Below are 23,927 nucleotides of genomic sequence, written 5' to 3' on the forward strand. Positions count from 1 at the left end.
CCTGGGTGCCGCGGGAGGCCTCCAGGAAGCTCTGAAACAGAGCAGTTGGGTTCTGTGCCTGTGATTCTTTCAGCAACTGTGGCTGTCGAGCCATGACCCTGGCATCACAGGTTACTGAGACAGGCTGAGCTCGTGCCTATGAGCCCAGCATGGTTTCAGGGTTGTGCTTAACTTCTAGTCTCCATATTACATCCTAGAGGAGATTATGTCTCAGCAACACAACGCTGTATCCCAGAGCATCTATCCCTAGAGCCCTGCCTCAGTGGAAGCCCACGACTGTGAACCAGTGGCACCTAGACCCTGGTCCATCTTCCCTCCTAGAAATCTGCTCAGAGGCAAAGGGAAGAGCCAGTGTCCCAGGGATCCTAAGTCATAGTCAAAGCCCAAAGCCAGGTGACTAGGAACCAATTCCCTTTTCTTTCCTCTTAAAGCTGAGGACCGCCATGATCAATGGGGAAACAGGGTCTCACTCCATGGATGTGAAGGTGCCACTGGACAAAGGGGTAAGGAGCTGGAGGCAGTGGCCACGAGGTCCAGGCAGGCAGCACTGAGCCTGGGCTTGGACTTCACCATGGCCTGGGGGGATGAGGAGAGAGGGGAAGGCATGGGGTAGGAAGTGCTCTGTTGATCTTACTGATGCTCCGTTCTGTGGAGACTGCTGGTATGGAGGCTGCCAGATCACAGGCAGCTCTTCCTGCTTCCCTCTGCTGCTTGCTATTTGGCCCTTTGGTTGTTTATGATAGAAGGGGAGAAAGTGACAGTTAATTTTGCAAACCGCCAGAAGCTGTGCTAAAACGCGTCGCATGGGGAAAGGTTGGGAGTATTCACTCCTCTCTGAAGCTGATTTTCTTCCAAATACTGAGAAACGGAAACAAATACCCTTACTACAGAGAATCAAAACCGGAAACCCCCTGCTGTCTCTACAGACCTGTGTGTCATTAGAAAAGACCGTTTCATCTTCTCACTCAAACGATTCTGACGCATCCTCTGAATTCACACCATCCCTTGACATATTAACAAATGTCACCTCCCCCTGTACAGCCACCCCCACCGCCTCCTTCATTACCCACCTGCCTCCGCTCCAAGAACAAAGCATCTGTCTGCAGCAATTAGACCTGAGTCCTTGCCTGTACACAGAACTCTGCAGAGACTGAACTGAGAGGCGCAGCCAGTGTCCCTTCTACACAGCGTACTGGTCTCCACCAAGACTGCTGTGTGTGCCCATCAGGCACACTGGGGATGTCAGTAACACCAGATCAACAGAGATAACTGGCTCAAGAGTCATGGTCCCTTCTCTGTGTCCTCAGCATGTCCTAAGACTCCTGGTGAGACCCAGCCACCAGGACATAGAACCTAGCATGAGAAACCTCAGGTGTGCATGCCCGCTTAGCAACCAGAACAGCTGTGCTGTGGCCATCACAGTGGTGCACACAGTGGGTGGAGTCTGTTCTCACCCTTTCTCCCAGGGCCAGGGTCCTCTCAAGGCATCTCCAGTGCCTCTCAAAGTCACCAGGCAGAGTCCTAACCAGAACAGCAGTCTACACTTCTACAGGAACTTCTTCTTGCCTGGGAATTTTGCTCGTTGCTACTAATAAGCCATTTGAGAGTGTCAAGACTTGCTTTAACATGAGTGCATCAAGAAAGCAGGATGCTAGTGGCAATGGTAGCTTTGGTGCTTGCTTCAGAGCACACAGTTGTCGAGTCTTCCTACTGCTAATCACACTGATAATGACAGTCAGATTTCCCAGATGTGGGACTGTACAGATGCCCATTTATTCAGCAGATCTACAAGGCAGGTTCCTAACTGTCTGATTCTTAGAGATGGAGACATTCAGAGAAGCCAGAAATGAGTCTAGGATCACAGCACATCACAAATTCTAGACAGGAAGTCTTTGAGACCTGTATACTCACAGCGCCAGTCTTAAAGACTCCCAATTGTCTGGAAAAATATTTTTCTTTATAAGATTAAATTATGAAGTAGCAGGTATCCGTGGCAGTTTCCTACATGCTTACTTGTAATTAGCCCTCCAGTCACCCTTCCCCCCTTCTCATCCCCTGTCTGTGGGTCTCTTCCACATTTGCATTACATTTGTTCTATTACCCTCCCCATTCCTCTCTTTTAAAGTCTCTTTTTTCCTTTCATGTGCTCCTTTCTGGTTTCCTAGCCTCTACACACACTTGGTCATATATGTATATGTATGTGTGTGTATGTGTATGTATATGTATACACACACACATATATATACATGTATGTGTTATACATAATTATATATTTTTATGTAATATGTAATCATGTGTATTATATGGGGTATATATTCATAATTAGAAGCTAGGACTCACATGTGATAGAAAACGCACAGCGTTTCTCTTTTGGGCCTGTCACACTGAGTGCCCTTTTTGGCTACTTCCCTTCCTCCCCAGAGACCCTGCCCTCCTCTGCTTCATGTAACATGTATTCCCGTATCTTCTCCTCCCTCCTTCACCATGTTACCCAGCTCTTTAGGATCCCCTTTAAAGTTTCCTAGCCTTTGCACATGGATACATAAATACTCAAGTTTATACAGGCGCCCACCCATATGTCATTTTAAATCTAGATCTCACATATGGGTGATCACATGGAGTATTTGTCTTTATTAGTCTGGCTTATTGCACTCATCATAATGATCTCCAGTTCCATCCAGTCTCCTGCAGATGTTCTGATTTCACTTTTCTTTAGGGAGTTCTAGAACTCCCGTGTGTGTGTGTGTGTGTGTATTACTTTTGTTTTGAAATCTGTTGATGGACATTTGTAGTGACAAGTTTTGAGAATTCTGGAATTTTGGTTTCTTTTTAAAAATCTTATAAGAATATGTTTTTATTTTCATCCCAGGTGTAGGGATGTAGAGCTGCTTTGCAGAAACTGACTATGATTTACCTTGTGCTCTAACAGAGGAACATGGTTTTGCCAGCAGCAGATAGTTTCTGCAACTGTGTGACATTTGGAATTCTGGGAATCTTTCAGAGGGTCTATAAATGCTAGAGCCCCAAAGTGTGGGGTTAGTGGTTGGTCATTCAGGAGTGTTGGTTGTGGTTTATCAGTAGTTGTGCTCAAAAAAGAAACAAGAATAATGAAATTGTATTCAAGAATCTATCTATCTATCTATCTATCTATCTATCTATCTATCTATCTATCTATGTCTCTATCTCTCTCCCCTCTATCCTGTTTCTCTCCTATCTGGTGTTAGGGGGTGAAATGGGGGGGGGCAATAAAGGGTGGGAAAAACAACCCACAACTTAACAAAGACCAGCAGCAGACACCTAGCCTGGTTCATTTCTTAGCGGTTGGGAACAGAACAGCAATAAACAAGGAAGGACGAGGCCCATGTGATATGTCGGCTTGGATTCCTCCAGGCACACACCCAGGGGCGATATGACTGGGTCACATGGGAATGAAAGTGCCATACTGATCTCCACGGTGACTAGACAAGTTTCTCTTTCCACTGGCATTGTATAACGGTTCCAGTGTTTGGTTCTGCAGCTCTTTATTTGGTCTAGAAATTAATTCCATGATTGACATGTAGTTGGCAAAGATTTGTTCCAGGAGGCTCTTCCTGGTAGAGACAGCCTCCTTTGCTGTGCATGGATCCCTTTTTTTACCCATGTGATCCCTTTGTCAGTTCTTAGGATGTTATGCCACTAGAGTCCTTTCCAGAAAGTCCTTCCTTTGTCTGTATCCTGAAGTTTTTCCCCTATGTTTCTTCTAGTAGCTTCTAAGTTTTAGATGCTATATAAAAGGCCTTGATTTGTTTTTAATTGACTATTGAGCCAGGTCAGCTACACGAATCTAATTCTATTAACTCGTGCATATAGAAATCCAGTTTTCCCTGGCACCTGTGCTGAAGTCTCTCTTCTCTCCAGTGTATATATTGACGCCTTTGTCAGACGTTAGGTAGCTGTATGGATTGGTCTTTGGATTCTCTCTACTGTTCCACTGACCTACATGCCTGTGTTTGCGCCAATACCATGCTGGTTTGTTACCATAACTATGGAATGCAAGTTGAGATAAGGAATTATGATACCTCAAGCATTCTTCTTTCTGCCAAGAATTGTTTGGGATTATCAAGGTCATATCAGGTAAGGTTCTCTATTGGAAATAGAACTGATAGAAAGAATCTGTATTAACAAATAAAATGGGCATCAAGTTTTGGCCCCTAGATGCTGTTCTGACTTCCACACACTGACTTGTAGGATATGTTCGGAAGTTCCTTCCATTTCTGAGCAGCATTGGTCTTTGAGGGTTGGATAAGACTTAGGGAGTGAATCCATCTGTCTTGGGCTTTTCTTTTTGAGAGACTTTCTGTACAACTTCACTCTTATTGATTGCTGCAAATATATTTAAGTTGTTTCTATCTTACTGACTTAAATTTAATTGATCATGTGTATTCAAAAATTTCTCTCTTCTAAATTTTCTAGTTTACATTTTTTTTAGAATATGAGTTTTCAAAATATTCCTTAATGTTCTTCTGGATTTCATTAAACTCTATAGTAACTTCTACTTTTTATTTAATTTTATTAATCTTGGTCTTTCTTTTATTTGTTTTGGCTAAAGGCTTATCTTATTTATTTTTTCAAAATACCAAGTTTATTAAGTCTATACATTATTTTTTTAATTTCATTAATTTTTGTCATTGTCTTTATTATTTCTTGCCTTCTACTGCTTTTGGTTTGGATTCATTTTGTTCTAAGACTTGAGGTACACCATTGGGTTATTTATTTTGAATCTTTCTGGCTTTTAAAAATATATTTATTTATTTGTTTGTTTAGTTAATTAGTACATGTATATTTGTTTAGTTAGTTACTACATGTATATTTGTACCACACACATTCACACACACACCACAATTTGCCTGTAGGGATCAGAGGACAACTTGTGGGAGTTGGAGTTCTCACCTTTCACCATGTGATTTGAGGGACGAAACTCGGGTCATCAGCTTTTGGCAGCGAGCAGTCTGTCCCTTGAGTGATCTCAGTGGCACTTTCCTTATTTTTTAGTGTAAGCACACATAGACAACTGCTTTATCTGTAACCCAGAAGTTCTGATAAGATATGCTTGTATTCACTTGATACTAGAATTTTTTTTATTTCCTCCTTGCTTTCTTTAATGACTCTGTAGTCACACAAGAATGTGTTGTCCGAGACTTGGATTTTACTTATTTGTTTATTTATTTTGGTGTACGTTTCTATGTGGATGTATATGTGCCGCGGCATGTGCATGGAAGTCAGAGACCAGCTTGTAGAGTCACTTCTCTTCCTATCATGTGGCTTCTGGAGCCTGAAGTCAGGCCATCTGCCTCGGGGACAAGCTCCCTTACTTCCTGAGCCATCTCACTAGCCCTGAACAATTGGTTTATGCAAGAGCAGTGATACTTGAAAAAAAAATCAGGTAGTCGACTTCTAAAGTCCTAAATGGAAACTCAAACAATAGCACAGCCTCCCAGAATCCCCAGGTGGCAGCCAGAGTATCCCTGAAAGGAAAATTTACAGCACCAAGCACTCTCATTGAAAAATCAGGAAGATAGCAAGTAGATTGACTAAAGATGCATCTTATGGCTACAAAAATATCATAAGAGTCTAACCAAACCCAGTAGGTGACAAGAAACAATGAAGAATGTAACAAAAATGAATGAAATAAAGACTGAAATAACAATACTTTGAATCTGTAAAATGAAGAGTTGCTTCCTTGAGAAAGTTGACAAAACCTCTAGCCAAGCTTTAAAAAAGGAGACAGACAGACAGACAGACAGATGGAGTGACAGCGAGGGGGTGAGTAAAAGTAGGCATGAAAGGGGAGTTGTCACTGTGGTGTCCACTGAAATCTAGAAGATCATTACAGTATACTTAGCAGACTTGCATTACAAAAAGTTGGAAAACCTAAAAGAAAGAGATGAATTTCTACTAAATTACAGCTGACCTACTTAAATTAAATCCAGAAGTTATAAACAATTCAAATCAATCCATAACAAGCAAGGAGATTGAAGTGGTAATGAAAGTCTCCGCAAATGTTTTGCTGACATGGTATGCCTGTTGAGCTGTCCTTTAAATATTTATGATTCTACCCATAGATTAGTGGTGCTCTCTTCATTCTGGAAAGCAAAGCCCATTTTTGCTCTGGGCAACAGTTACAGCAGAGACTCATTTGTAACTAACCCAAGTCATTTGCTGAGAGCAAGTGACTGTCGAGTGTCCCTAAATGGGACATCAATATAACTACACTCAAGCTTCAAAAAATATCCTAGGAAAGGGGGTAGAAAGGATGCAAGCAGCAGAGACAGGGAGGGGAGGGGTGTCGTGAAATGCGATCTCCCAGACACAAGCTACAACTGTTGTACCAGGAGTCCCCAACACCTGCAAACATTACAGTCATCACTATCAGAAATACAGGAGGAGCTAACGGGGTCCACCTCTTACAGAGGAGTTAAGGGCAGGTAATGGTTGCTGGAGGAGGAAGACAATGATCTTTGCACGTGTTGCTGAATTCACAGAACTTTAAAGGAAGCTCTAACACAGAGACTCTTCAAACTGTTCTACAAAATCAAAATGGAAGGAACACTACTAAACACATCCCATGAAATCAGAATTTCCCTGATACCAAGATGAAATTAAACCACAGAGCAACACATATGCAAAAATTCTCAACAAAATGCCAACAAAACAAATTCAGGAACACATTAAAAACACAGACTGCAGCCAAGTTTCTTTCATCCTATGAATGCAAAGCTAGCTCAACATACATAAATCAATAAATGTGGTAATGATCAATAATATGTGCCAATAGCACCATATAAATGAGTGTAAAAGATAGAAATTATACAACCACCTAGATAGATGCAGGAAACACATTTGACGAAGTTCAGCATAACTTCATAATTAAGGTGCTTGTGGTGGTTTGAATGAGCATGGCCCCTTAGGTTCTTGAATGCTTGGTCCCCAGTTGTTAATGGAGTTCTTTGGGAAGGATTGGGAGATGTGTCCTTGTTGGAGGAGGTGTGTCTCTGACAGTTGGCTCTGAGGCATCAAAACCCCATACCAGGCACAGTCTCTCTCTTTCTTTGCCCGCTGCCTGGGGGTCAAGATGCAGCTCTTAGCTACTTACTGGCCCAGCACCATCGCTGGCTGGCTGTGTGCTCCCACACTCCGTGATGACAATGGACCAACCCTCTCAAGCTGCAAGCAAGCCTCCAATGCTTTCTTTTATATGAGTTGCCTCGGTCATGGTGTCTCTTCACAGCAATAGAACGGTGACTGAGACAGTACTGAAGACTCAGGGAAAGATGGAGTACTTCCAAAGACTAGAGGCCAAATATAATAAACCATGAACCAACAGTATACTAACTGGGTGGAAACTGAGGGCCGTCCCTCTGAGTTCTGAAATGAAACAAGGTTCTCAAGCTCCTTGTTCTTATCCAATACAGTTCTCAACATTTTAGAACAATAAGACACGAGAAAGATAAAAGGGATAAAAATAAGAAAGAATTCAAATTATCTCTATATGCAGACAGCATAATTGCATACTTAAAGGATACTGTAGACTCCACCAGAAGATTCCTCCATCTAATAAACACTTTCATTAAAGTTCCAGGATGCAAATTCAACACACAAACATCAATAGCTTTCTTAAATGCCAGCAACAAACTTGGTGAGAAAGAAGATAAGAAAAAAAAAATCTCCTTCACAGTGTTTTCTGAAATTTAATTAAGTTAGGAATAAACCTAGCCCAGAAAGTTAAAGGCCTATTCAATGTAAGCTTTAGGGCACTGAAAAAAATAAATTGAAGACAATGGTAAGTGTGGAAAGACCTTCCACACTTACGGGACAGAATTGACATGATGAACACGGCTGTGCCACCAAAAGTAATGGACAGACCCATTGCAATAGCAAAATTCCAACAACATTTACACAAAACTACGGGAAAAGTTCAAAATTTGTATAGAAATAAACACACACAAACAGAAAGCCAGCAGCAGCTAAAGCAATCCTAGGTAGAGAGAATGCTGATGGATATCACAGTATCTTACTCCAAATGACACCATAGCCACAGTGACAAGGCAGCATGGTAATGGCACCAGGACATTTACCAAGCAGAGAGAGGACCCATGAATAAACACACAGAAATATTTGACAAAAGTGTCAGAAACATCCACTGAATTGAGTGGAGGAAAGACAGCCTATGCAACAAGTGGCCTGGCAAAACTGGATATCTGCCTGAAAAAGAATAAAATGTGTTCATATCTCTTACATTGCACAAAAATCAACTCAAAAATAGGTAATATATACTAATTTTGATCTTAAGCACTATCATTGCAGACATATCAGCATGGCACGGGGGAAATGTCCATACTCCTGTAAACAAACCCTAATGAAACTCATTCTGTCACCCCCGCCAAAGAAGACAAGAAAGTGGAAGGGAGATAATTGGGAGAAGTGGGGGGATTAAGAGGCATGGGAGGGGGCAGGCAATGGTGGGTGTCTTGACTACTTTCTATTGTTGGGACCAAGGCGGCCTGCAAAAGGAAGAATTTAATCGGTTTTGCATTTGGTGCCATGGAGGCAGAGCGAAGGCGTGATGAAAGGTGGCTGAGTCAGAGCTCAGTTTAAACCACGAGCAGAAGGAAGAGAGGGGAGGCTAGGAATGGTTGGCTGAGAGTGTCCCCTCTTCAAGCCAACCTCCCAGTGACACACACCTAGCAAGGCCACACCTCCAAATCCTTCCCAAACAGTTCCCAACTGAGAACCAAGGGTTTTTTTGTTTGTTTGTTTGTTTTTGTTTTTTGTTTTTTTTTAGAGACTTTCAAAATTCATTTTATTTTTTATTAGACATATTCTTTATTTACATTTCAAATGTTTTCCCCTTTCCTGTCCCTCCCCCAAAATCCCCTAACCCATGCCCCCTTCCCCTGCGCACCGATCCACCCATTCCCACTTCTCTGTTCTGGCATTCCCCTATACTGGGACATCTAGCCTTCTCAGGACCAAGGGCCTCTCCTCCCTTTGATGTCCAACAAGGCCATCCTCTGCTGCCTATACATCTGGAGCCATGGATCCCTCCATGTACTCTTTAGCTGGTGGTTTAGTCCCTGGGAGCTCTGGGGATACTGGGTGGTTCAAATTGTTGTTCCTCCTATGGGGCTGAAAACCCCTTCAGCTCCTTGGGTACTTTCTCTAGCTCCATTGGGGACCTTGTGCTCAGTTCAATGGTTGGCTGAGTGTCCCCCTCTGTATTTGTCATGCACTGGTAGAGCCTCTGACAGCTATATCAGGCTCCTGTCAGCAAGCACTTGTTGGCATCCACAATAGTGTCTGGGTTTTGTATATGGGATGGATCCCTAGTAGGGAGAGTCCCTGGATGGTCTTTCCCTCAGTCTCTATTCCACACTTTGTCTCTGTATCTCCTCCTATGAGTATTTTGTTCCCCCTTTCTAAGAAGGACCAGAGTATCCATACTTTGTTCTTCCCTCTTCTTGAGTTTCATGTGGTCTGTGAATTATATCTTGGGTATTCCAAGCTTCTGGGCTAATATCCACTTATCAGTAAGTGCATACTATGTGTGTTCTTTTGTGATTGGGTTACCTCACTCAGGATGATATTTTCTAGTTCCATCCATTTGCCTACGAATTTCATGAATTCACTGTTTTTAATAACTGAGTAGTACTCCATTGTGTGAATGTACCACATTTTTGTATCCATTCCTCTGTTGAGGGACATATGGGAAAACCAAGTTTTAAATGTATGTACCTACGGGGGACATTCTCACTCAGAAATGGATGATGGGTGAACATGACTAAAGTGCATTATGAAAATGTCATAAGGAAACACCCTATAGTATAAATCAATATATGCCAATAAAATTTTGTATAAGAAATTAGAGCAAATAATGAGTCCACATATACCACCCCCCAAAAGACACAAGCATGGCAAGAACTTTATTTTTTCTTTTTGTGCTTTGTTTTGTTTTGTTTGTTGAGATGGAATTTTTTTGTGTAGTCCTGGCTATCCTATGGCTTGCTATGTAGACCAGGCTGACCTTGAACTCAGAGATCCACCTGATTCTGACTCCCCAGTGCTAAGATTTAAAGTGCACCTACTGGCAAGGCATTTCTAAACAGGAGCCAATAGCACAGGAATAGCCCCAAGAACTGACTACTGGGGCTATAGGAAAAGCCTCTGCAAAACAAAGGAAACTTGAACAAAGTAAATAGATGTCTAGAGATTGGGAGAATTTTTTTATCGGTGCCCCAGATAGGTGGTTAATAACTAGAATAAATTAAAAACTGAAAAAAATTAAGCACCAACAGAACAAGACTACCAATTAACAAGTCGTCTGTTAAAGGAATAGATGTGCCTCAAGAGAACACAATACAAAGTTCGCTTTTGTATGGCAGAGAAAAGTTTCAATGCACATGTGTACTGTGTTTTTACCAGCCAGAGGATGAGGAGATATGTGTACAGGGAATGAAAGGAGGTGTGTGACATGAACGCAGGTAAGAGGGTACCAGGAGTGGGAAAGAGCAAGAGGAGAAGGAGGGATAACAAAAGTTTACAGCAGGCATGGTGATGCGCGCCTTTAGTCCCGGTACTCAGGAGAAGCGAGGGGATCTGTATGAGCTCAAGGCCAGCCTACTCTACATCAGGAGTTACAGTCAGCCAGGGCATATTTTGCATGCTAATTAAAATTTAAAAATTTAAAACTGGAAAAGTGATTTATTGCTTTATTTATATAATATATGAAATTATATATATATATATATGTATATATATATATATAATTGCTTTAGGTTTTTGCTTTTGAACTCTAGCTTTTTTGTGCTGTGATGTGATAAAATATAAATGATTGTTTTGATTCTTTTATATTTGGTAAGACCTGATTTTTTACCTTGAATGTGATCTATTTTGAAGAAAGTCTCATGGGCAGTTGAAAGGGATATGTATTCTACATCTATTAGATGGAATATTCTGTGTATATATATTAAGTACATTTGACTTGTAGTGTAGTTCTTGAGTTTTCTTTGTTGATTTTGAGTTTTTGGTGACCTAGGTAGAAATGAGAGTGGGGTATTAAAATTACCAATTGTGATTTTATTAGTCATTATCTGATCTTTTAGGTCTATTAGTGATCATTTTGTGAAATTAAAAGTCTCCGTTTGGTGTGTGTGTGTGTGTGTGTGTGTGTGTGTGTGTGTGTGTGTTTAATTAGTGAGGAAATGGAACCAGTCTATGTGTCGACCAACAGATGAAGCATAATGAAAATATGGTAATATACAAAATGGAATTTCATTCATCTTTGTGAAGAATTGTTTCACTTGTTACTGGTAGCAGACTTCTTTAACTCTTCAGACTAAGTTTGATTTGGAGTCTATATCAGATAACTATGCCAGTTTGGCTTGGGTTTCCATTCACTTGGTAGATTTTTTCCCATCCTTTAACTTTGAGTCCGGTGTCTTTGCCAGTGAGGTGTGTCTCATGGAGACAATGGAAAAACAGATCTAGATTTTTAATCCACTCAGCAGTCTGGGTTTTGGTTGGTTAGTTGGTTAGTTGGTTGGTTGGTTAGTTGTTGGTTGGTTGGTTGATTTTTTTCTAGTCACAGTTTCTCTGTAACAACCCTGGCTATCCTAGAACTCACTCTGTAGACCAGGCTGACCTTGAATTCAAAGATCTGCCTGTCTCTGTCTCCCAAGTGCTGAGATTAAAGGTGTGTGCCATCACCATGCCTGGCCAAGCAGTCTAGGTTTGGTTTTGTTGGTAGTAGTTTATTGTTGTTTTGTTTTATGTTTTGTTGGTTTGTTTTGTTGCTAGTTGAAGACATTCACATTGAAGGTTATTATTGAGAGATGTTTACTGATTCCTACAATCTTTCCAGATTGTTTTTCTTGTTTGCTGAATTGTCTTTGTTTTCTTCCCTATTGGTCTATTAGAGGTCTGCTGGTTTGCTGTGTTGGAGTGCAGATTTCTTCCTGATTCTTCTTTATCTACTTCTTTCATAAAACATTCTTTTCTATGTTCTCATGATGGAAATGGTCTCTCCACTTCCTCTGTCTATAATATTCTTTTAAGAATCTCCTGCATTGTTGACTTGGTGGCATGAACTGCTCAAGTTTGTGTTTCTTGTAATGTCCTTACTTCTCTATCAATTTTTCAAGATATCAGTGCTAGACACAGCAGTCTTAGAGGGCAGTTACTTACTTTCAGGACTTGAAGTACATTATTTCCTCTTTTCCTGGCTTTGAGTTCTGCTGACAAGATGTCTGATGTTATTCTGATGTTTCTCTCTCTTTGTCGATGTGTTGGGTTATTTCCTCTTACTGCTTTTTTAAATTTTATTTTCAGTTATGTGTATGTATATGGGTAGATGCAGGGAAGTGCATATGTTCTAGGAGACCCAAAAGAGAGCCTGAGATCCCCCTGGAACTGTAGTTATAGGGATTGTAAGCCACCATGTGGGTGATGAGACTCAAGCCCAGGCCCTCTGCAAGAGAGTGAGTGCTCTCAAGCGCAGAGCCGCCTCTCTGCCCTGCCATCATAGGCTTTAGTACTCTTCCTTTTGCTTTTCAGTGTTGACTTCCTGTCTGTCATATGTCATGGCAAGGATCTCTGGCTGTGTCTATTTGGGGTTCTAAATGCCTATTGTATTTGTGTGTCTGTCTTTCTGTAAACCTGGGAGATTCTGCTATAATTCATTCCGTGTATTTTCTTTGCCTTTAGTGTTTAGTCTCAGCTCTTAATGCTCATGGAGATTCTTAGGTTTGGTCTCTTGAATATATCCCAGAGTTCTTGGAAGCTGCGATCAGGTTCACTTCTGTTCTTACTGATGTTCCAGTGTGGTAGTCTATGTGATCTATTGGGGATGTTTTTCCACCGTGTTTTTTATTTCATCCATTCCTTTTTTTTTTTTTTTTTAGTTTCTAAAACTTCATCTCTCCCTTCTCTCTTATCTTTCCCCTACCCTCACCAACATCCTTCCCCCACCATATACCCCTCTCTTCCCCTCCCCCACCGAGTCCCCCATCTCCTGACCCCACCAAGTCCCCCATTCCACTTTCATGGCTGTTGCTTTCCTTTTGTCTTTGCTTTGTGACCCACTGTGTTTATGCAGGGACACTCATGCGCATAGATGCAAACCTATCCACTGGAAGATGAGAGACTTTCTAGTGGCTACATCACTGAAGAATTGTCTGCTCCCAGGAGCCACTTGGCTGCTGTTCTCCTCTGTGGGATGAAGACACGAACCTTTCCCCTCCCCCTCTGGAAGGCTTGAGTTTAGCCTTGTGCCCATTCCACATAGGAAACTGCAGCTTCTATGAGCCCTAGAGCATAACACATTCACAGGTTTATTTTTCTACCAAGTTTTATAACTCTTCTTCTCCTCTGATGATACGCTATGCCACAGTAGACAACAAACCTGTTATTATCAAAAGGGGAATAAAAAAGCTGCGTCTCAGTGAAATTTTACAGTTCAGTGAGTTACACTGTGTGGTGTGGTGGCATCCCGGCACTGCCTGTGTGGGAACAGGAATGTTGACTCAGGGAGGGGTGGGCAGGGAGGAGGGAAGCCAGAACAGTGTGGGGACAGTGCTCAAGGCCAGCTGGGCTCCTCACTTCCTCCCTCATGAGACAGACACTTGGCCACAGTCAGATGTCAGTTGCAGAACTAGAAGTCAAGAGCTTCAGAAGGTACAGCAGGGCGGAGAAGAGACTGTGCAGTCCTGATCCTGTACGCTTTGGTCACGACCGAGGTGGCCTGTCTCTGCTCCAGAAGGAAAAAGTCCACGATGGCAGGGAAGGCACGGCAACAGACAAGGATAGACATGGCAGCCGGAACAGCAAATGACTGGTCACATTCTGCCTGCACCAGGAAGCAGCAAGGGCTCTGCATGCCCTTAAGATGGCCCTCCTACCTGCTGTCCACAACTTACAGTCTTTCTGACATTTCTTCCAAAGTGTCTCTTGAAGGAGTTGTGAGTGTTCTGTTTAAAGCCCAGCAGTTACGCGTTCCCAGTGCCTCAACCACAAGCCCCTGTATTAGCCACCATTCTCTGCAAAGAGAAGCATCTAGGCTGAGTGTTGACAATAAAATGAATAACGTAATCATCTCTGACTACTTCCTGCTGACATCAGGGTGCCGTTACGAGGTGTGAGCAAAAAGCTGGAGTGTTAGCCAAGCCTGGAAGAGCGGGATGTTTCTCTGCTGCCCTGGTTGTGGGACCACTGGGGACAAGAGTGTGTAGGCCAAGCTGAAACAGTGTGTTAGGCTGGGCCTGAGCACCTGGGGTCATTGTTCTGGATTTTCTGGATTCAGGTTATGGGGAACACCTGAGTGTTAGGGCAGAAGATAAAGTTAAGGAGTTTAGGGGGTTGTTGTTTTGAGACGGGGTTTCTCTGTGTAGCCCTGACTATCGGAGAACTCACTCTGTTGAACCGGCTAGCATCAAACTGAGCAATCCACCTGCCTCTGCCTCCTGAGTGCTGGGATTAAGGATGTGTGACATCACTGCCCAGCTTGCAAAATTGTTTTTATTGCTTCTTTAGTCTTATTGCTGGTTATGGATCGGATGAGATTACTTATTTCACCTCGGTTTAATTTTGGTCAGTCTTATGTATGAGAACATTGTAGCTGTCTTCAGACACCCCAGAAGAGGGCATCGGATCCCATTACAGATGGTTGTGAGCCACCGTGTGGTTGCTGGAAATTGAACTCAAGACCTCTGGAAGAGCAGTCAGTGCTCTTAACCGCTGAGCCATCTCTTCAACCCTAGAATATATGTTTAAGGTGTATTCTTAGGGTTTTCTGAATTCCATTGGTATCTATGGTGTCTCCCCTTTCAAGTCTAAGGGTGTCACTGTGGGGCACTCCCTTCCATTTCCTTTGGATGATTCGGCTGAGGGCTGTCAGTGTTGTTCCTCTTTTCAGCCAACCAGCTCTTCATTTCCTCAATACCTTGTTTTGTTTTCGTTCTTTCTGAAACAGTTTCATTACTTTCTGCCCTGATCTTAATTATTTCCCCCCATCTACTGCCTTGGAGTTTAGTTTGTTCTTGTTTGGCCAAGTCCTTAAAGTGCATCATTAGGTTCTTTGGGTTCTCTATTTCTTATGCAGTTACTCAGGATACACTTGGCCTTCCTTGTGTCCCATAGCTCCTGGTATTTGTGCTTCCTTGTGTGTCTCGTCCTAGACTTTTTTTCTTCTTACTTGATTTCTCCAGTAATCTCTTCATTATTCACTAGTGTTTTGTTTCATACCCATGAGTTTCTGTACTTTCTACACTTTCTATTGTTATTCATATTATTTTATTGTGGTCACATACAATATAAGGTGCTATTTCAATTCTCCTATATTTGTTGAGATTTGCTTTGTTCTAATATGTAATCTGACCTTGAGACTGCTTCATGGACTGGCAAGAATGTGTTCAGGTGGAAGGTTCTGTTCATGTTTAAGTCCATTTGGCTTATGATGTTATTTAACTCCAGAGGTGTCTCTGATTAGTTTTTCCCCTAGCTGACCTGTCTGTTGCTGAGAATGGGACCCTGACACCACCCACTATCACTGTGCTGTGGCTAGCCTGTCCTGTGCTTGGTCCCTTATCTTAGACCAGCAGGGCAGCTTGGTTTTAACATTGATTTACAATCAAGATGGCCTCTGTCCTACAAGCCATACACACAAGGACCAAATGGAACTTCTCTCTGTCACCTACCCATCCACGTGAGGAATCACTGTCTCACCAAGTCCCTCTTGGGCTCATTGTGGGGTTTGTGGGCTCAGTATGAGGCTGTGGGCTTACTGTGGAGACTGTGATCTCAACATGGGGACTTTGAGCTCACTGTGGGGCTGTGGGCTCACTGTGGGGCTGTGGGCTCACTGTGGGGGCTGTGGGCTCACTGTGGGGGCTGTGGGCTCACTGTGGGGGCTGTGGGCTCACTGTGGGGCTGTGGGCTCACTGTGGGGCTGTGGGCTCACTGTGGGGGCTGTGGGCTCACTGTGGAGCTGTGGGCTCACTGTGGGGCTGTGGACTCACTGTGGGGCTGTGGACTCACTGTGGGGGCTGTGGACTCACTGTGGGGCTGTGGGCTCACTGTGGGGCTGTGGACTCACTGTGGGGGCTGTGGACTCACTGTGGGGCTGTGGGCTCACTGTGGGGTGTGGGCTCACTGTGGGGCTGTGGGTTCACTGTGGGGCTGTGGGCTCACTGTGGGGCTGTGGACTCACTGTGGGGCTGTGGGCTCACTGTGGGGGCTGTGGGCTCACTGTGGGGGCTGTGGGCTCACTGTGGGGCTGTGGGCTCACTGTGGGGGCTGTGGGCTCACTGTGGGGGCTGTGGGCTCACTGTGGGGGCTGTGGGCTCACTGTGGGGGCTGTGGGCTCACTGTGGGGCTGTGGGCTCACTGTGGGGCTGTGGGATCACTGTGGGGCTGTGGGCTCACTGTGAGGCTGTGGGTTCACTGTGGGGCTGTGGGCTCACTGTGGGGCTGTGGGCTCACTGTGGGGCTGTGGGCTCACTGTGGGGCTGTGGGCTCACTGTGGGGCTGTGGGCTCACTGTGGGGCTGTGGACTCACTGTGGGGGGTGTGGGCTCACTGTGGGCTCACTGTGGGGCTGTGGACTCACTGTGGGGGTGTAGGCTCACTGTGGGGGTGTGGGCTCACTGTGGGGGTGTGGGCTCACTGTGGGCTGTGGGCTCACTGTGGGGCTGTGGACTCACTGTGGGGCTGTGGACTCACTGTGGGGCTGTGGACTCACTGTGGGGGTGTAGGCTCACTGTGGGGCTGTGGGCTCACTGTGGGGGTGTGGGCTCACTGTGGGCTGTGGGCTCACTGTGGGGCTGTGGACTCACTGTGGGGCTGTGGGCTCACTGTGGGGCTGTGGGTATGCTTGAGGGCAGGCTTACCAACTTTCCTCAGGCTGACTCTTCCAGGCTGTGGTTTCTGCTTCCCTACCCCACCTCTACCTCCATGAGCTGCATGGCTGAGATTGAATCCTGACTTCTCTGTGTTCCACCTCTTCCTCCCTCCCCCTCTCTCTGTCTCTCTCTTTCTGTCTCTCTCTTTCACTCTTTAGAGTAGATCTATTTTTTTCCTAGCAGTCTTTTGAGAAGTTAAGGAGGTAGATTCAGGAGAGAGCGGTGTCCCACTTTCCCTGGGAAGATGTTAGCCAAATATATACACCCCAACCAAACATATACACGCCAGCCCAGCTCTTGATGTTTCCAGGCCCAGCGTCGTCACCGCACTGTTCCAAAGGAAGCCCGGGCTCGCACTTCCTGCTGAGTCCAACATGGCAGCCGCACCGGAGATCTAAGTTACATTGATTCTGGTTAAAATTAACTAAGGTGTTTCAAGTGCTGAGCTGGCCACGTGGGCTAGGCAAGCCTACGCCTTAAAGACGCCATCCAAAAAGTCAGTTTGCTGATCTCTGAGCTGTTTCTGTCCATGAAGGAGGCTGTTGTGGTTGATTAGAGAAGGGGTGAGGAGTGGGGGAGGCCCAGAGTGATGGCAAGCAGACAAGGGTGTGGCCCGAGGGCGGGCAGCCAGCACCACACCGTCCCCTAACCGGGACACTTTTCTTTTGCTTTCAGAAACGAGTTCTATTCCTGACCAATGACTACTTCTTCACAGACATCAGTGACACGCCTTTCAGGTGAGGGGATGATGTCACAAGGCAGGGACTCAAGATGAAGCACAAGCACTCCCAGCTCAAGACAGGACTTCCGGGTTTGAGAGTGGTGTTAGCAGTTTTGTGCTATTAGCAAAAGATCCTGGCCAGCTAGCATTCAGGAAATGAGAGCTAATGTCTGGTTCTGCAGCTAGTCTCCTAGTTTGAATCCCAGCTCCACCACTAATGGGCTTTGGGACCTGAGTCAAGACACTCTCTGTGCCTCAAATGTGTCACCTACAAGAGTGAATGGTGACAGTAGCAGCTACTTCTTGACTGTGTTGGTGACGTGACACAGTCCGTGTAGATGTTGACACAGGCTGGTAGGATAAGAAGATCCGAGTCAAATCGTTCTAAGCTTCCCTCCCTCATTTCCCAGCAGAGCTCAGACTCCTGCTCCAACAGCCTGCTAGAATACCTGAGAACGTCTCAAAAGTGCTAACTCCCCAGTCCATGCAAACCAACTGCATCGGAGCTGTGAGGCAGAGCCCAGGCACCATGTCTTTTAATGCTCCCCAGGTTCAAATCTAACATGCTACCAAGAGATGGGGTGCAGTAGGAAAGGAACCTACGGGGATCATGAGACCTCTGAACATTTTAGGTAATCCCTGGAAGTTCAAGGCCTCCTTAAGGAATATGGGTGCAACAGGGATCATAGTCTGTGGCATCTCCAGGGCCCTTCTTGGGAGGAATGGCTGATAAATTAGCAGTGCCTTCCTGGTTCTCAAAGGGGTAACCTGTGAGGTCAGGCTAAAGGACGGGATCTAGGGGGTATCATTGCCCTGTGCCCCAAATCTCCTTGCTCGGTGAGCATCTCAAGTGCACACAGCCAGTGTGGACACAGCTGCCTTCTCTTCTCTCTAGTTTGGGCGTGGTGCTGACCAGGGGCCACGGGGAGTACATCCTCCTGGGAAACACATCTGTGGAGGAAGGTAGGTCAAGCCATGTGCTGACTTGATATGATGTGTGGTGGGGATGCACTCCCAGGTTGCCAAGCAGGATCAACCAGGGTGGAATCAAGGTGAGCATTCCCACCAGGTGAAGTGAGCATTCCCACCAGGTGGGGTGGGGAAGGAGGACCTCACCCCTATCACAGATGCTCATGACCCTGTGTCTTAGTCGGGGTTTCTAATCCTGCTCAAAACATCATGACCAAGAAGCAAGTTTTGGAGGAAAGGGTTTATTCAGCTTACACTTCCACATTGCTGTTCATCACCAAAGGAAGTCAGAACTGGAACTCAAGGAGGTCAGGAAGCAGGAGCTGATGCAGAGGCCATGGAGGGATGGTTCTTACTGGCTTGCTTCTCCTAGCTCGCTCAGCTTGCTCTCTTATAGAACCCAGGACTACCAGCCCAGGAATGGCACCACCCTCAAGGAGCCCTCCCACCCTTGATCCCTAATTGAGAAAATGCCCCACAGCTGGGGTATGATGTCATGGAGGCATTTCCTCACCTGAATCTCCTTTCCCTGTGATAACTCCAGCCTATGTCAAGTTGACACACAAAACCAGTCAACACACCTTAACTGCCCATGACCCTACCTGGGCACCTCTAGAGAATCAGCCTTCTTATGAAGCAAGATGTCCTCTGGGAGCCCTGAGAGATGGGACACGTCAGCGTCTGTCCATTCTTCTTTCCCATCCCTCGGGTACATCCCATCCCCCACCATTCTACCATCAGGCTAATCACAGCCCCCTCATCCCTAGACAATTACGGTGGCCTCCAGCTCTTCACCTCACCTCTGTCTCTGACTTCATACACAGAATCTTTCTAGAAGTGCCTTCTCTCCCAGTGCTTTTTCTGCCACATCTCCCAGGGTCACACTCTTAACCTTCCGATCCCATCAAAACATGTGCAGAAGTTCTGACTCTTGGAAACTGTGGGTGTGACCTTCTCAGGATTAGAGTATTAGTAGATGTGCTCAAGCCAAGAGGACATCATTCAGATGGGCCAGACTCATGGGATTGGAGTCTCGTGAAGGAACAGATGGCTAAGGTCTAGAGAGCTCGCTCATCAGTTACGAGCATTTGCTGTCCTTGCAAAGGACCTGGATACCAGGCTCACAATCATCTGGAACGTCAGTTCCAGGGGATCTGACGCCATCTTCAGGCCTCATGTATATGGTACATAGACCATGCATGAGGGCAAAACACCAGACACATAAAATAATAACAATAATGTTTTTAATTGACAGCTGAGGGGAGGAGCTTTGTGGTGACAGCAAAGGTGAGGTTCAGAGTGTAGTGGGGATGAGACAAGGGGCTGGCTAACAGAAGCTGGGAGAGGCTTCCCTGAAATCTCTCTTCTTGGACCCTCCCTCCAGCTGACCCTGGCCCTAGATGCCACCGCCCACTCCAGCTTCCCAGGATGGCCCTGCCCTACCACCGTGGCCCCTGGAGCATCCTTCCACAGCAAGAGGCCCAGCTGCTGGAGCTCCCTCCCTCTGTCCTCAGTCACTACGCCCCTATGCTCCCTTGGTCTTCAATGTACCTCTTCTTCCCTCAACCTTTCTCCCACTGACCGATTTGTCTCAGTTGTATTCCTGCATGGTACAGAGGGAGCCGTCTGTCACTCACCTGAAGTCCCCGAGCTGACTAACTCAGTCATTTGTCCGCTGTCTCTTCCTTGACGCTTTATTGAGCACCTACTTATGTTCGAGCCCTGAGCTTCCAGGAGATGGTTCACTCATTCCATCAGCATTTGTCCGGAGTGCACAGCACAGAGCCTGAGAGCCCAGTGAGGCCCGGAGCTCGCTAGGCAGGCACAGCTCACCCCTGGCTCCTCTCTGGCCGGTCACTGTAGTCGCTGTGTATGATAGAACCAAAAAAGGCAAAAATCACTGCTTTCAAAGTGTTAGCTCCTTGGATGGATGTGTTAAGAGGGTGGGGCTGTGCAAGGCAGTGCTAACTAAAGAGTCTTAAGGCTGTAGCCACTAAAACTTGCAGCAAGATGCTAAAGGTATGCTCAAGCAAACTCTTCCTGCAAAGGGGTTCGCAGACCTGGGGTGTGCCCAAGCCCCAGGGAGGGTATCAGCCTGAGTGTGGACTCTGCTTTCAGGCCTGCACGACTTGCTTCATCCGGATCTGACCCTGGCCAGCGACTGGTAGGTAAGATGGTTTGGGTGGGAAGGGAAAGGGAGGATCTCAGGTAACCAGGCTCCTGGGGCTTCCAGGATCTACTGTATCACGGATATCGACCCAGACCACCGGAAACTCAGCCAGCTGGAAGCTGTGGTCCGTTTCCTGACAGCAGTGGATCCAGACCTGGAGTGTGAGTCCCCTTACCCATACCTCTGAAGTTGTCCTGTGGGTGCCAGGGTCCCAGGGCTTCCCAAGAGTGGAGAGTGCCATGGACCTACCCTGGGACCACAAGGGTGGTTTGAGGAAAGCAAGAAGATCCCCAAAGAAACAGGCAGAGCTGGCGGGGTCAGTGGGCTGTGTGGGATGTAGGCATTCTGGGAACTCAAGGCCTGCACCAAGGATCCTTGTGTCAGAAACCAGGATCTTAGCCCCTTCCAACCCTCCTGCTTGCCCAGTCTGTCCCCACCACTACTTCCCAGTAGGCAAGGAGCAGACCCTGCCTTGAAGTCCTCAGTTCCACCAAGCATCGTATTTGGCCAGGCAGTCTTCTCAATCCTACAAACTGGGAGGGTCTTCCATGTCTGTGCACTCGGGCCCCTGGCCAGCTCACTTGACCATGGCCTCCAGGAAGCCCCTTTCTCCTCTTCAGTTGCCCTGCTACATATATGTTCTCCCCATGAAAAGACCCTCTCCCAAACTAACCTATGAGGGAAGCCATCTATCTATCTATCCATCAGTCAACAAGGCTGAAGTGAGTATGTTCTTGCACCAGCCCTGGGCAAGGGCTGAGAGTCAGACAAGCCAACCAAGGCCTGCACAGTTTGGGGGAGAAGCCAGACAGTGAGCAAGTCTGCACATATTCACACATACACACATACACAGTGTTACCGTCAGACATGCCATGGACAGAGTACTGATGGGGGTGCGGGGTGCAGACAGGTGAAAGTGGGGTCACTGCAGATGAAGAAGAGCCCCAAGTGTCTGGGATCCTCTTTGAAGGTGATGAAGATATCTTGGAAGTAGAAGGGAGTGGGTTATACAGTGGTGCACATGTAGCAATTGAGTCGAATATTGTAAGTTAGTTTTGTGCCATGTAAATTTCCCTTCAATAAAAAATTAAAACAATTCTAAGAGGAGACGAGAATGCCGCCTGTGGAGAGTGTAAGATGAGCAACCAGGCCAGGAAAGCAGCAGGTACTGGGGCACTGAACCAGGTCAGGTCTGGAGCACACACAGCCACCAGCATGTCCTGCCTCGGGGAACAGAGAGGGTGGGAGGTGACACAGGCTGAACAGGCTCTGGCTGGCTCAAGAGACTATGTAGACTCCACAGTGTTGACCTGGGAGGGCCTTCAATGGCAACCAACGTCTATTCTGTAGTTGAGAATTTGAAAGCAAAACAGAGAGGATTGATACCTTTATGCCCACACAGATAGCTTTAACGCCCAGGACGCCTACACACATAGCTCAGCCTTCTCCTGAACTACTATAGGGTAGGGGGCTGTGCTGTGGACATGGTTGATATTATTGGACAGGCTAGTCTCAAACTTGCTATATGGCCAAAGATGACCTCCAACTTCTGAGCCTGTCCCTGCAAGAGCTGGGATCCCAGACTTGTGCCGTGTCATCTGAGCTATGTCCCCAGCTTCTAGGATGTGTGCTTTTCTTAATGGGGTGGGACCAGAGATAACAGATGACATGCGACTGGTTCCTGTGACTTCACCCCCAGGTGACGAGGAGCTGGTGCGGGAGGTGCTGTTTGATGCAGTGGTGACAGCCCCCATGGAAGCCTATTGGACTGCACTGGCACTCAACATCTCTGAGTATGTACATGAGGGGGGTGACCCCAGGAGAGCAGGTAACATATTCAAACCCAGCGGTCCCTGATTGAGTCAGGACCCTCAGAAATACACACCCCCCAGGGACACAGGAATATGGTAGAATGGGGTGAGAACGGTCTTCTCAAACATGCCTCCAACCTCCCAGCTCCTGATAGCTCCTCACTCAAAAACGTTGTATGGCTTTCCCAGGTGCAAACGCAGGTGTCCTTACTGCATCCCAGTCCAAAACCCACGCTGGGTTTGCTCTCTGGGTCAGTCCCCAGCCACAGGATCCCACCGCCCAATAAATGCCCCCACTAAGCACCACACATGGACCTTTGAGGGAAAGTTTCTAGTGGCCTTGACCTCTGTGCTTCCCAGACTCCTGGGTCCTCATTCTCTTGTTGGCTTTTTCTTGTTGACATTGTTTCATGGCTAGACAGAAAAAACTGAGTATTGCATAAGAGGCACGGGAGGTGGGGGTCAGAGTGACGTTAATGACGTGAGGGCTGTAGCGCTTGTTTCTGAATAGGAAAATCCAAAATTGTAAATGTCAAACCTCCATAGCGCTCAAGCCCTTAGCTGCTCCTCTACCAAAGCCATCTCCTGTGTTTAAAAGCATGTGTGCAGTGTTCTCCATTTCTTCGAGAGAGAGGGGCTGGAATACAGCGTTCATGTGCATGTCCTCCACATGTGCATCCGGTGTCCACGGAAGGTCATCTGGGAAGGGTTCTGAGTGCTGCTCTCTGCTTCAAAAACTAGGTTGCTGAATGGGCCTTATGTAACTTTAAACCATATAAATGTAAGAATACAAATAAACCTGAAACTGAAAGAAAATCTATAGGACGAGATACTAGCACACTGTGTCCTGAGGGGCAAGTGCCCCTCACTAGCTCCTATACTACAAAAAAAAAAAAAAAAAAAAAAAAAAAAGGTCTGGTGGGGGATGAGATGGGGATGAGAGATAAGAGAGATGGCTTGATAAAGTGTTTGCCACACAACTGTGACTGCCCAAGTTTGGCGCCTCCCCCCCCCCAAAAGGCCGGCTGTAGCATCCCACTGCTGTAACCCCAGTGCTGGGGAGACAGAGATAGGCAGGTCCTTACATTCATTGGCCAAATCAGTGAAAATTATAAAAAGTAGAGAGCAGTCAAAAAAGACCCTCAGTGTCAACCTCTGACTGCCCCATACACACACACACACACACATGCATGCACACATGCAAACACATGTACACAGATACAACACACACTTAAACTGAAAACCAACATGCTGTGGGGCTGAAGGCTCTCCCACTAAAGACAGGGACAAGCCTGCCTCAGTGTACTCCTGTACAGCAAGGTCAGAAAG

At 46.0% G+C, this 23,927-nt stretch overlaps 1 protein-coding gene across 3 annotated transcripts in view; it reads left to right on the forward strand.

The window, feature by feature from the left end:
• The window catches only part of Cacna2d4 (calcium voltage-gated channel auxiliary subunit alpha2delta 4), a 120,333-nt gene that overhangs the window by 42,570 nt on the left and 53,836 nt on the right, over positions 1–23,927 (forward strand). For all 3 annotated transcript variants that reach the window (XM_052174698.1, XM_052174699.1, XM_052174700.1), the window contains 6 exons: positions 432–503; positions 17,603–17,664; positions 18,544–18,611; positions 20,736–20,781; positions 20,851–20,948; positions 22,487–22,580. In XM_052174698.1, coding sequence (XP_052030658.1) covers positions 432–503; positions 17,603–17,664; positions 18,544–18,611; positions 20,736–20,781; positions 20,851–20,948; positions 22,487–22,580 — 440 coding nt within the window. The remainder of the gene's footprint in view (positions 1–431; positions 504–17,602; positions 17,665–18,543; positions 18,612–20,735; positions 20,782–20,850; positions 20,949–22,486; positions 22,581–23,927) is intronic.

This window comes from Apodemus sylvaticus, chromosome 2 (assembly GCF_947179515.1).
Source record: "Apodemus sylvaticus chromosome 2, mApoSyl1.1, whole genome shotgun sequence".
In the NCBI taxonomy this organism is placed as follows: domain Eukaryota; kingdom Metazoa; phylum Chordata; class Mammalia; order Rodentia; family Muridae; genus Apodemus; species Apodemus sylvaticus.